This window comes from Onychostoma macrolepis, chromosome 17 (assembly GCF_012432095.1).
Source record: "Onychostoma macrolepis isolate SWU-2019 chromosome 17, ASM1243209v1, whole genome shotgun sequence".
Taxonomy (NCBI): Eukaryota; Metazoa; Chordata; class Actinopteri; order Cypriniformes; family Cyprinidae; genus Onychostoma; species Onychostoma macrolepis.
Window position 1 is genome coordinate 17,601,192 of NC_081171.1, and position 14,529 is coordinate 17,615,720.

At 35.1% G+C, this 14,529-nt stretch overlaps 1 protein-coding gene across 11 annotated transcripts in view; it reads right to left on the reverse strand.

Moving 5' to 3' along the window:
- The window catches only part of evla (Enah/Vasp-like a), a 32,632-nt gene that overhangs the window by 11,795 nt on the left and 6,308 nt on the right, over positions 1-14,529 (reverse strand). For 10 of the 11 annotated variants that reach the window (XR_009266706.1, XM_058749172.1, XM_058749175.1 and 7 more), the window contains 2 exons: positions 1,835-2,003; positions 1,376-1,553 (listed from right to left, as the gene is read on the reverse strand). Coding sequence is in view for 10 of the 11 variants with exons in the window: in XM_058749172.1 (XP_058605155.1) it covers positions 1,376-1,553; positions 1,835-2,003 (347 nt within the window). In the remaining variant the exon portion in view is untranslated. Of the gene's footprint in view, positions 1-8; positions 866-1,375; positions 1,554-1,834; positions 2,004-14,529 lie in introns of those variants that run through there. The other variant, XM_058749177.1, reaches the window with a different exon arrangement.

Sequence of the window (14,529 nt, forward strand, 5' to 3'; positions counted from 1 at the left end):
CTACTTACTGCTGAGTTTTATTACTGTGGAGCTGATCCGGCGGATTGGCCCCGGGGAAAACTCCGGTCTAAGCATGGGCCCTCTCAGGTGCCTTTAGTGATATTTATAATGGTGCAGTTTGAGCTCCACTACCAGGTGGGAACTGGTAATAACAGTCAGGACTCCGTACAGGTGAGTTCAGGCAGGTGAACAGCAGCTTCTCTCTTCTCTGCATGCTGAGGTGCGAGCAGCACTTCTAACAACCTTTCTAATCTGCCTGCCCCAAAAAGCAAGAAACGTGTAACACCCGTGGCCTGAGACTGTTTGGCTCCATGGATATTTTAACCAGGGCTGAGCACCAATGGCAGAAGACCCCCCCACATACATCTTATAAGTAGCAGCAGCCTGAAACCAGAGAGGCCCATGTGCTGTTCTTAAATAAGAGTTACACTACACTTAACGGTCCCACGTATAAGACCCAAACAACAATATTTTCAGTGTGCATTTAGAGTACGTTCCTGACTACTAGTTGGAATTCCTTACATGTTTTTGCAGTAGCACTTTTACAGTGAATTACAGCTAAATGATTGTATGTTTGTAACAATACTGTAAGGACCGTAATGTGGTAGGGTCTGCATTACCCTCATCTCTTTAAAATGTACACATTTATATATATTTAAGAGAAAAACATTGCATACCATTGCTTATAAAATTATATTTTGCATGATGTGAATTTTTCCAGAATAGCGATAATTAAACATAGAATTTATCAGTAGAGCAGATGAAAAAACAAACAATAGTAATAAATTAAGAGGAAAACTATGAATATTGTTTAAAAAAATTGGTAAAACCTACACCACCATTCAAAATTTTTGTTCATGTTTTTGAAAGATATCTCTGATGCTCACAAAGGCTGCATTTATTTGATCAAAAAAAAAAAACCCATTAAAACAGCAATTTGTGAAAAATTATTACAATTTAAAATAACTTCCTATTTTAATATATTTTAAAATGTAATTACTGCAGTCTTCAGTGTCACATGATCCTTCAGAAATCATTCTGAAAAGTGCTGATTTGCACTCAAAAAATATTGCTTATTATTATTAATGTAGAAAACAGTTGTGCTGCTTAATATTTTTGTGAAAACCATAATACATTTTTTTCTGGATTCTTTGATGAAGAGTTCAAAAGAAGAGCATTTATTTGATAGATAAATGCATTTAGTGTCACGTTTCGATCAATTCACAGGGCAATAAATCTGAAGTATAACTTCTCATATCAAACTTCATTTCTAAAAATGCTAATAATTACAAAAATAATCCAAGCAACACCTAACCACATCGGAGTGTGGCACAGAGGTAAAAAAAATATACAATTATGTTGTTATTAAAATTACCTGCATCCTGAGAGCTCAGGACATTGAGCGCAAACAGCATGGCAGTGGAGAAGGTGGTGGCCTCCTCTTTGCTGGCAAAGTTCAGCCCGTAAACTTGCCGCGCGTCACGCCATTGGTGGAAAGTTGGCGTGGCCTGGTTATATTTCAAACCTTTCACAATGGAGTAGTTTATAACGACCTGGAAGAGTAATGACATGTGGTTATGTATCTGCATCTGTGACATTTTTTCCCTGTAATCAAACTATTTCAAATTATCAAGAGGAAACCTTCTCACACGTCAGTTATGGTATTTTTGAAAACCACAGAACAGAAACATTTCAGATTTTAAATATATATGTATGTAAATAGAACTGAATGTTTATCGCATGGGACTGTGAAACTAAAGCACACACCGTGTACAGTAAGATCATATCACACAGCGTCTTCTCTCAGTTTTGTTGTACCATGTTGGAGTCTCACCTGCTGGTCCTGCAGTTTGACTCCCACCACACGGAAGCTGTTGTTGACAGTGTTGTGGTAGATGTTGATGCGGCTGAAGCCCTGCTGACCCGGTTTGACTGGCACCCATTTTTTGCTGGTGTCATCATAGATCATCACAGAGGCTCGGGCTTGACATATACTCTGTTCACTATGAGGAAGAAACAGGAAGACTAGTTAAGATTCACAGTGTTCAACAACAAAAACCACAACGATAAATTACGATATGGGACAATGAAAAACAGATGTCAGACTCTTAGCAACAACAACAATAATGCTGCAACAATTTCTGTGTGTGTGTGTGTAATTGAGAGTAATATTCAGTGAAGGATACTCTACACTGGTCGATGACATTAGTTACAGTTTCTGTCAGTTAGTTACAAATTATGAAATTAAAGATTGTGTAGAAATTCTATAAAATAGTGTTTATTACAAGAAGGCTAAAACCAAACCCTCCCAAAATGCCCTTTGCCGTTACTGTGGTATTATGGCACAGTAATTGCCCCACTGAATTTGTTTGAAGACACTCAGCAAGGGGCGGGTTTGTTATCTGTACTAATTATATAGTGTAATAGGCAGCTAACGAGTGAGGCAGGAATGTAACCGTGTTGACTACTTGATATGAGGCCATGGTTTAATTAAAGACATGAGGTTCTCCGCTTCTTTAAATAGAAATCTTCTGTTGTCAGGGAGAACAATTAACATAAAGAGAGAGCAGAAATTGTGTACTGTATGATCAGCATTAATATACCTTGCTAACTTTTGTTCCTTAGTGCTTCTAATAATATTGTTCAATACAATATATAATTGTTTAGTAATATAATAATATAATGTAAAAGTGTGTTGTATTGTTTTTAGTTAATTTTTTATTGTTTATTTGTGTAATATATTACATTTTTTTATTAATCTTAATCCAGCATTTACTAATACATTATTAAAATCAAAGTTGTATCTTCTAACATTATTATATATATTTATTAACTAACTTAAAGGTTATTAAATGATGTCAAATATTGTTTATTGTTAGTTAATGCATTAACTAATGTTAACAAATGAGTAAAATGTTACCATTATCCCATATATAACAAGCCTTTTTACATAAAAAATTATATTAAAAAAAATTCAGATGTAATTATGTGTTCATTAATTAATTAGATAAATATTTGTTTCATGTATTTTTTAAGTTTATTTATTAATTTATGAATATTTTATTAATGGGCAGTCGTGGCCTAATGGATAGAGAGTCGGACCCAAAGGTCACGGGTTCGAGTCTCAGGTCCAGCAGGGATTGTAGGTGGGGGGAGTGAAAAACCAGAGCTCTCGCCACTCTCAATACCACGACTGAGGTGAGACCCTTGAGCAAGGCACCGAACCCCCAACTGCTCCCCGGGCGCCGCAGCATAAATGGCTGGCCACTGCTCTGGGTGTGTGTTCACGGTATGTGTATATGTGTGTGTTTGTTCACTACTCACTGCTGTGTGTGTGTGCACTTGGATGGGTTAAATGCAGAGCACAAATTCCGAGTATGGGTCACCATACTTGGCCACACGTCACCTCCTTTCCTTTCCTTTTCCTTTTCCTAATACTAATGTGTATTTTTATCAACACTTATATGAATAATTGTCAGTAAATGACCTTTTGTTTCAGTTAAAATATTGTGGTTTAGTAAGTGAGTCAGATTATTACAGACTGACTCAGTGAAGGATGACTCAAAGACTCAACTTCTTTGAGTCTTTTTTGCATTTTGCACACTGGACTGAAGCATTGCGATCAGTACAACTCAACTTATATTCAAGGCTTTCACAAACTCCAAACATCACAAGAGTCTGCAGATGAAGTAAAACACTGGAGAACTGAACGGTTCACACAAAGAAGACTGGGTTTCCTGTTGGTGTGCTAACTTAAGCTGGGCAGATTTCCACTCCGACTCCTATATACCCTAAAACATACTGAACCACCACACCCAACTCCCACAGAAACACCCAAATCCAGCCGCACACACTCTTTACACCCGCCTGTATAACTGAAAGAGCACCAGCTATTACTAACACTAAGACAAACTCATAAGATACAGCCATTTAAAAACAATAGACCGGAGGATGAAAGTATGATAAATCAGACTCACCGGTTCTGTGACATTATGCCAAAACAGAAAATTCACACTCTGAACTCAGAGAAATGTGATACATGGACCATACAAAAAAAAAAGTGGTTTAGAGGGGGCTGGACTACCGAAGAGAGAGCCCATCATAAAGCAACAAGCATTTATGAGAAGTGAAAGAAGTGAGTTACAATTTTCTTTAAAAGGATTAAGTAAATATAAGAATTAAATATGCTTTTATCTGCACATGGCTGATGTTTGTATATTTTACTCAGTCATGGAAGTAGTTTTAGAATATATATATATATACATACCGTATACATACCATATATATATATATACTTATATATACTCCATTTAAACAGCATTTCGTATTATTCATGCAGCTTTAATGAGCTTGTAGTAATTGCATGAATAATTTAAAAAATACAAATTAAAGATGTATTTGTCAAAGAATTTGTTTTGAGAAAGATTTTGTGAAAATTTCTCCTAAATAGTTTTATTTTAATTTATTAATATAATTTGTATTGTATCATAATTTAATAATGATACAATAATACTGCATCAGTCACCCTGATGTTTAATGGTTGAAACATTTGAACATTTTCTGTCATTCACTCTCAGTTCTTCATTCTCTGGTCTTTCATGCTTGCCTTACGACAGAGCCTATTTCTGGCATCCATCTGGGGTTAGAGGGCAGCATGGCAGCTTCTTCCCTGTCCTCCCGGTTTCATTTCTCCCCCCTAGAGCTAGTCTGAAATAAAGTACACAGTCTCTCCTCCACCGATGATGCTTAGTCGTCATAAATTACATCCTGACGGCTCTTTGCTTCCATAAACATCCAATATATTTAGACACTGGGCTATCTCAGTTTACTTCTTCTAATAACACATCACGCAAAGCCTCTCTCTCTATTACTATTTATGTATAAAAAACATGGAAAAACTTGCCAGTGCTGTATCGAATGGAACAAGAATATTCATTATCAAATAGAATCAGTATACCAAGACTTTCCAACAAAACCTGCACTTCTAAAGGGTCAGACACCAACACGTCTTGTAATAGCAATCTATAAATATCAGAGTCAGGGACATTTAAAACTTAGAAAGCTTTATAGTCTGTTCCAGAACTAAAAAGACAAGCAACTGAGAAGAGCTTTGATGTCCAAAATGTGAAACTACAGAACGTTTCCAAAGTACTCTGACGACGGACTTTTAGTTTAGTTAGGCACAATTTACTTTTTTTTTTTTTCATTAGGGCTTCATGAATTAATGAAAAGCTAATCATTATTTAAATCATAAAAATAAAATAAAAATGTAAATACTAAATACTTGAAATATTTTATTTGTTTACCTGCATATCGTGATCATTAACCAACATTAGAGAACCATAAGGATGTGAATGTGATTGTTGTTAAATTATTGATATATTTACAGTATTTAAAATCTCAGGGGTCTTTTAGGTCAAAGAGGTTTGAAAGTTTGGGAATCCAGGTTGCGCTACCATTATGTGCAACATAAATGTTCATTTCAAGCTTTTAAGAGCCTGCCATGAAAAATCTATAATATATCATATGCTATTTGTAAATGGCTGTTAATGGAGAAAGATGGTCTGGCTATATCTACCACCAGCGAACCTTAATTCTTTGGTAAATGAAGTGAAAAGTATGAAGTTAAAAAAAAATGTTTGTGTGTTAAACTTCAAAGCATTCTAAATTTAGAGCAAAGCAATTTTTCTATGAGAAATGTGATGCATTAAGATGTCTAGTGCTGCTTTGGTTCACTCTTAAAAAGTGTCATACTTCATTAGACACAACAAAGCCCAGCCAAAAGGACAGATATTTGATCACAGTTTGAATAGTTTTGCCTAAAACATCACATTTTGCACTTTGAGTATATCTGCTACGGTGCCCGACAGGCAAATTGCTGAAAGGAGGCCACGCTGAGAGTCTGAATGCTCCACACATCAAATGCTTTTACTTCATAAAGTACCACTATGGGACAGGGATCTCGAGCCTCCCAGCTATGACCCCATTAGCTGAATGCTCTCTAATGTGGATGAGAGTGAGTAAACATGTGTATATGTCAGCATATGTGTGATGGAGAGGGCCACATGGACCTGAGCTTATAAGGACACTGCATGATTGGCATGGGAATTCCTCTTGAATGCATACGTAGTTCTCAGATGTCACAGGCACAATATAATGTAAGAATGTTTTCTGATGGCTCACAGTTGCCATAGGAAAGACCCCAGTTTGGAAGAGATGAGTGTTGCTAAGCGATGGCATGGTCAAAGCCATTGTTGCCTGGCAGATTGGTGTGATCAGTTCTGCTGAACGTGCTGGAACAAGCCAGACTCCACCATTTGTCCACTGCACAGCACTTTGTTGCATAATGAGTATTATTTGCCTTTTATTATGAAATTGTTTGTTGAGCTCTAGACTGTTCTGCAAGTCTGAGCACTTTTAATTATATGTGAAAAATATGAATGTACCAAATGAGAAATGTTTAAAACTTGTGTGTGTGTGTGTGTGTGTGTGTGTGTGTGTGTGTGTGTGTGTGTGTGTATGTATATATATATATATATATATATATATATATATATATATGTGTGTGTGTATTTAATACACATGTTGGCTGTGTGTGTGTGTATATATTAAAATCTAAATATTTTAATGAAATATTTTAACAGCAAACTGCAAAAACGAATGATTCAGCTGAAGTAAAACTGCAAAATAAGTTATATTAAATCAAATATATTATATACATATATTTTATAAATAAACATTTTATTAATTAAATATGAATAAACATAAATAAATAAATATAGATAGATAGATAGATAGATAGACAGATAGATAGATAGATAGATAGACATTATAAATGTTTTTTTTTAATAAATGTATTTTATTTTTGTATTTATTTAGAAAATACAATTTAGTTATTACATATTTCATCATATCTTAGTTTTGTTGTTGTTGTTGTTGTTGTTGTCCATAATAGAAATAAAAAAAAAAATGTCATACAGTTCTGGAACAATTTGAGAGTGAATAAAGGAACTGATTTCCCTTTTTGGGTGAACTATCCCTTTAAGACCAGTCATCAGTCGACTAGAATGTTGAAAATAAGTAGTTTTACAAATTCCAAGCCAAGATACTTTGAGTTTATTCAAGACGGTGTAAGAGCTGTTATCGTCCATAGACTCCCAGTTGATAAGCTGCCATAATTAATAAAAGCTGTGAAAAGCCTGGCATTTCCCATTTGGCTTCAGCCATCATCATACCCGCAGTGAACTTGGTCTCCACCCACCCAAACTCAATAACTGAGAGATAAAGAGAAAGGGAGAGACAGAGCTTGACAGGACTAGGCTCCTTTTAATCTCATGTAAAAAACATTTTGTCTCAGCTCAAGGCCAAACACAAGGTCTAACTCTGCTTATGTCTGGTCACAAGATCTTCACTGCCTCGTTTGGCCAGATTTCAGTGGAAAATAACGGAATGTGCCAGAATGGACTCTAAGCCGATGGAGTCTACTGCATCTGGATATATGCCTGGATGTAACACTCTTCACCATCATTTGATCATCATTTGGTGACAAACTGTTGCCATGATTAATAATAGATGTACATAAACATCTCTTTTAAATTAAATTATTTTTACCACCTGCTTTTTCTGCGGGTGGTAACAGCACAGCATTAATTACACCAAACGCAATGCAAGGCAATCTGTAATAAACCTAATTTACATAGAAATAAGGTGAATTTGACACCAATGACAATGAATTCATTTAAATACTCAAATGTCTGTGCTACTTCAGTGCACATAGCATCTGGTTAGTGAATAAAAAGTAAATATCGGATGCCAAACTATTTACTGTATGGCATTTTTGAGGGAATGAAACACTGAGACTCGACATCAGCACTTAAAATTATAGCTGGGGTTATTTTTAGCTTATAACAAAAATGCTACACAAAGTGAGCCCTGTAAATGTTTCTAAAGCAAGTAAAATATGGAAGTCTCCTGTTATTAGAGTGTGGGAGGATGGAGCTGAATCAAATGAGAGTTTGTATGAAATAGGGAGGCATTTTTTTAGCTTGTAACCTAGTAATCATTTTGGGAAGGGTGGGAACCAAGCTAAATCTCTGCCTATGAGAGACACTTCCCACTCACAGGGAGCTTCTGAGGCCTAAGAAGCTGGATTACAGGCTGGCTTCCAGTAAAATCGGGACTTCTAGGCCGCAATCTAAATTACTGAGGATTTAGCGTAATCTCAACATCGAGGAAGTGAATGCAACAGAGAGCACTGAGGAGAATTTAGCCAGGAGCAAAATCGGCCCCTGCATAATCAAACTAATTGTCAATTGTCCGTTATTTCCTGGCATACATTGATGATAACAATAAGAGACCAAACTACACTAAATGAAAATAGAAACTTACTAGTTTATTACATCAACCAAACATGATAGTTAGCCAAGTAGTTAAAAATATTTAGCTTGACTATATAGACTTTTGATTCCAAAAAAATTGTGGCAGCAATGAGGGTCTAAACTATCAATCAAAAGTTTGGAGTCTGTAAGATTTCTTTAAATGTTTTTGAAAGAAGCCTTATATGCTCACCAAGGCTACATTTAGGCCTATTTGATTATAAATACTGAAAACTGCAATATTGTGAAATACTTTTAAAATGTGTAACTTTGTAGAAGTAACATTTCTTATTATTATCAATGCTGCTTACTATTTTAGTGGAAACCGTTATCATATTTTTTTCAGGATTTTTTTGTCGAATAGAAAGTTCAAAAGAAAAGCATTTATTAGAAACGGAAATCTTTTGTAACATTATAAAGGTCTTTATATTTCTGTCATGACATCTCTCGGAGGGATTGGCATGGTAATGTACATGACAACGTTAATGTGTTTTGTCTTGGTGGAACAGATCTGCTACGCTGCTGCTGCAGCAGAGCAAGTACCGAGACTTGCCAATACATCAACAACATGCTGCTGTGAGCATGTAAGGTGTACTGCTGCTGCACATATAACATATATGGAATAACCCCCATATTAGCATACACCTTAGCACATCTATACAGGTGGAGCTGGGGAAGGTGGAGGGTTTCTGAAGGGCGCTGCAACTGCTACAGCAAGCACTAGTCATATATTTTTTACTGTTGAGCAGCGAGCTCATTGGCTAAGAGAGAACCAATCAGCCATGTGATCATTATGTCAGATTGAGTTAGACCTATTGGACTACTCCATCTAGAGTTTCATGTCAGAACTTTGTATTTAAAAAAAATCTTACTAACAACAAATGTTTGAAGAGTTGGCATCTCTCTGTAAAAAGATCAAAAGACACAAACTAGACTACCATGAGAAGCAACACACGTCCTACTGCAATGAAAGCAATCCCAGAATGCAACGTACCAAGCTTATGATGAAGTGAGCATAATAGCATCTGATTTATGAATAGCATACCACACCACTCTTACTAGAGTCAGTAACTAGTGCCACAATTTATGCTAATGTAAATATTATCCTAATGTAATGATTCTCTGTGCATTGTTTAGTGTTTTTTCACAATAATAAACATCATTATAAAAACATGAATAAATGAAAACATTATGATAATTATCCTATTAAATAATTGCTGCTGTGCCATAATGATAATACTATTAAATGCAAATAACACTTTGAATGTGATTTATTCAGTGACATTTGCAAAACAACAGCAGCATTGGCCATATGTCCACACACTACAAATACAAATGTGTGTCAGCTCCTAAAGCACATCACTTAACTTCAATATTGTATGTCGAATTTACCCTCCCCCAAAATCCACATCCATACACACACAGGCTCTACTAAAGCTACAATGGCAGAAAGCAGTGCTGATGGCCTAATGGTCTTTTTTTGCCTCTGAATTAATGTGCTTAAGTGCTCAGCTAAATGTTTCAGGCAGGGCTACTAGGTTTACAATGCTAGATTTATCCAGAACATTGGCTGTGGCATTATCTGTCATTCTCTAAGCTGCACGCTTTCCAAAAAAAAAGCTAACATTCAACTATTCTTAAGGAGATATAATCGGTTAAATCTTGCTAATTTCACATATGGTTTTTGCCATATGAGGTTTTGACTGAGAGGAAGATAATGTCTAAAGAATGTTCTCAATAAAGCTGGATAAGGCTAGGCTGAGAGCTGATGCATGTCTTGTGTTTTACTGCTGGAGGTAGTACAGAAACACTCACCACATCTTTTCAAGAGAGCCACTGGACCGAAAGTGAACATCTCCCCTAAAGCATCTCTTTCTTTAATAACGACATAAATTAAACATGGGCCCTCACAGAACATCTTTGCAGAGTTTCCAACCCTTCATAATAATTCATCAGTGAGCATCACTTCTGCAATCGCTTGAAAGAGTTCACACTTGTTCCCAACTGGTGGCAGGCAACCCAAAATTTGTTGCAGGTTTGTTCTAAAAGTCAAAAAGTTTTAAATATGGAATAATAATAATAATAATAATAATAATGTATGTATATATATATATATATATATATATATATATATATATATATATATATATAAATATAAATATAAATATAAATAAAGTATTTTCTTGGTTACACTATCATTCCTTACACTATCAGAAAAGAAACAATTCTATTTTATATTCTTACATTCACAATGTAATCAATATTCCATTTATTCAAGCCAAGTATGAATCTCATCGTTTTTTTAAGCATTTTATATTTATTCCAAAAAAATAACTCAAGGCAGTAACAATTTAAACAATATATTGTATTTGTGAACTTATGTTCAGCTATTCTTTTTAATAGTTAACTTTTAATAATTTTTTTGCATTTTTCTGATCATCAGTCACCAAAGCTCAGTAAATATTGGTCACAGACACTGAGATTTGATTTTAATTTCACAACCTGATTACTCACTAAAAATTCACACACGTTTTCATGACATTTCAAGTCTTATTTTGACATAAAGTGGTTATATCTAAATGTGTGAGTTGTTTACTTAATTTTCTTCTAAAAAGTCTTTGTATTAATGCCATTACATTGTTCATTCAGACTGATTTGCGAACACGAAACACGCACGAACACAAAAGGTAGGATTTATAACATGAACCAACATATCATAACCAGTCATATCCAATCATATCACGATGGAGGCATTGCCTCCTCTCACGTGACTTTTCCCCATTCATTCTCAATTACCCCCCACCAAACTCACCACATGCTTTATGGGGTCTGTTAAAACTCAATGGGCTCAGGAGAGGCCAGTGTCACTGTTGGACAAGTAAAATAAATTTAGACAACTATTTGGCCATCTTAAGTGTATATTTAGGACAGGAAAATAATAGGACTATCAATTTTTAAAAGGTAAGAGAGAATGCATCCCATATCTTTTTTGTTCACATCAAAGGATGTGCATCCAAACAAACACTACAATATTTTGTGAATTCATCTGTTATTTAGTTTAAGCTAGTCAAATTAGACAGATGTCAGCATGAACAGGTTTCGTGCAGCATGAAATCCTTGAAAAACATAAACAAAACTACACAAGATAAAAGAAAATATGACAGACTACATTAAATATGGGTACGAGGACATACTTTTTGCAGACTACATGATTATTTATTAGAGATTAATATTAGGCCAACTGTATATTATATGATATTATATTTAATACTAATCCATTTTAATATTTGGTCTTAATGACTTTTTTTCTTCTGTGTGATACAATTTTGATACTGTATTTGTTCAACACTTACTGTCCTGAAGCAAAACCAGTTGAGATCCACTGGTCTAGGTATATATCACAAGCATTAAGGCATATGCTGTATGTATATATATATATATATATATATATATATATATATACACATTCAGTTCATTCCAGATTCATGCTAGCATCTAAACATAAGCAAACAGTATCCAAATGATGACAATTATGCCAAATGAATCATCTTCAGACATGTTCTTCAAACATTTAAATGCTTTTAAACCTTGCATTAGGTTGCTGATGTGAACAGAATATCACACTGACCTGATTTTGCATCCAGTCATATGAAGCCTAGAGTCACTGTGGCTCTGTGGTAGGCAGAACTGGACAGAATGAGCGTCCATCTCTCAAACATCCACAAAACTGTACCGCACTACTGGAACTCTAACCAAACCTGCTTTAATTAATCTCAAACACGTTCATAAAACAGACCTGATGTAGTACAGCACAACAGATGAGTACTTCCAACCAAACAAGCTTTATATCATCTAGGGAGTCGTTCCAAGATTAAATAAGCATTTTCAAACGTCATAATCCCATCATATCCTCAAAAAACCGCAAATGACAATCCATAAGTTTGTATGATCTCTACTGTTGTGAAAAAGTGAAGAGAAAGTAAAAGCAAGGAATAGAAACAGGTTCAACAGTGAGTGAGTGAATGGTCAACAGTAGGGTCCCACTAACTAACACCCGGGTATCACAGCATCAGGTTTTCCTCTGTAAGGGGATGGCCTGACTGTGGATGTGTGTTGTTTTGTCTAACCCTGAGGGGGATTACCTCATGACGCCCAACCCCCCACCCAGCTGTGACAGAGGAATTGAAAACGAGACATTGCTTCCTAATGCTATTGCCGGCACACACATTTCATTTATAGCAAAGATAGCATACATTTAAAAAATAGTGTAGCAACCGATAATATTCCGCGGAAATCATTGACCCACATGTTTTGGGGGTCAAAAATCATTGACTGAAACAGTGACATTTAATTAGCGCTTCTCCGATGGCGCGTTTTGACTGTGTCAGTTTCTAGGACTCTATATGGCTCGGTTGACAATATTGTTTTCTCGTTTTTAATCGATCTTCAATGAACTGAGATCCTTTAGTCTATGCTGTTTTCAGTTGAACAAACTTCACTAAACATTATTTGTAGCACACCTACCATCTAATAATCACAATAAGCTTTGTGTATTGTTACTTTGATATGAATCGAAATCAGAGCTTTCAAAACTTTTACATTTATAACAAAATTCAAATTCAAATGCTCTCTAATGTGATGTGGCATATAGCTTTAGCTGCCTCAGTTCTGTTGAACTCATGTATGCTTGTCACTCAGGTATTTTGAAAGAAACCATACATCTAACTGAACTATATCATTTCTCATGTAATCGCTCAAAGAGTGTTTCAATTAAAGATGTCAAACAATGTTGTAAACGATGTCACATAACATTACTTTTACCTCATGTAAAAGCCATTCAATATCCATTAGTCAGCATTATGCCAAATATATGCACTAAATTACATATTCATATTATTTTTACTCAATCTGTTGTCTTTATTAAAAGGGTAGCTCACCTAAAATGTCATCATTTACTCACCCTCAAGTTGTTCTAAACCTTGTTGAGTTCGACTTCTTGGAAGTCAATGGCTAGTGTCAACTGTCTGGTTACCCACATTTTTCAAAATATCTTCTTTTGTATTCAAGAAGAGGAAGTAAAATCATATGAATTTTGGAATGACATAAGTTTTGAGTAAATGATGATGTAATTTTTATTTTTGGGTGAACTGTCCCTTTAACGTATGTTTAAATATATCTGTCATGAAGATTATTACAGCCACCGTTTAAATGTTTATATTTCAATAATGAATTGTAGTAGAGATATAAATATCTTTAAAAAGTTGGCATAAAAACTGCCTCGTGTGCAATTAAAATGTTTAGACTTTCATAGACATTTTAGACTTACTTGAGCCGTGATTATTTAATTAATTTAATTAATGAATTTATTATTAAATAAACTTTACTTTTGCTTGTCAGCCAAATGAAAACTAATTTCAGCAAAAAAAAAAAAATTACTTGGGTTCACACACAGCGAATCTGGTGAGAGAGGAATGACAGCTTTACATATACTTCTTTTTAGAAATGTATGTGGCAGGTCATGAAACGGACAGTCAGCCAGGCTGTCACTGACACACATTTAAAGAGAAACCAGAGCACACACTAACCATACTTAGGTCAGCATTTCTTTACACAAGCGTGGCTTTCAAAGAACTGTCAAAATGAGACGGTTCAGCACTGGAAACTACTTTAAATGATGACACAAATCATCTGAGATCATATGAGATATGGAAATATTAGATATGGAAAGTGCAGTACTGTATTAATCCAGAAGAAAAAAATGGAAACGGCCTTAAAGGTGCCATAGAACGCATTGATACAATATTTTAAATTGATCTCTGATATCTATAGAAGGTATGTGGCTTAGGTAAGGGCAAAAAAATCTCCAGAAACGGTTTTACATGTCCATTTACAACCCAAAGATTTCTCCCTAGAATGAAATAGTCTGTTATTACCTTATTTGGAAGGGTCATGAATAATAATGTTGAGCTCTGCTCTGATTGGCTGCTTCACTGCTTTCAATTGCACTGAAACTGCTTTCAATTGCACGATTGCTTTTACTTTCACTTTTGCAATTGCACGAACTCCGTTTATACTATGGAGCGGCAGTACTTACCACACATTTTACAAGATCAGATGCTTGTCAGTGGTGCTCAGGATCTATAAATTATTTGCC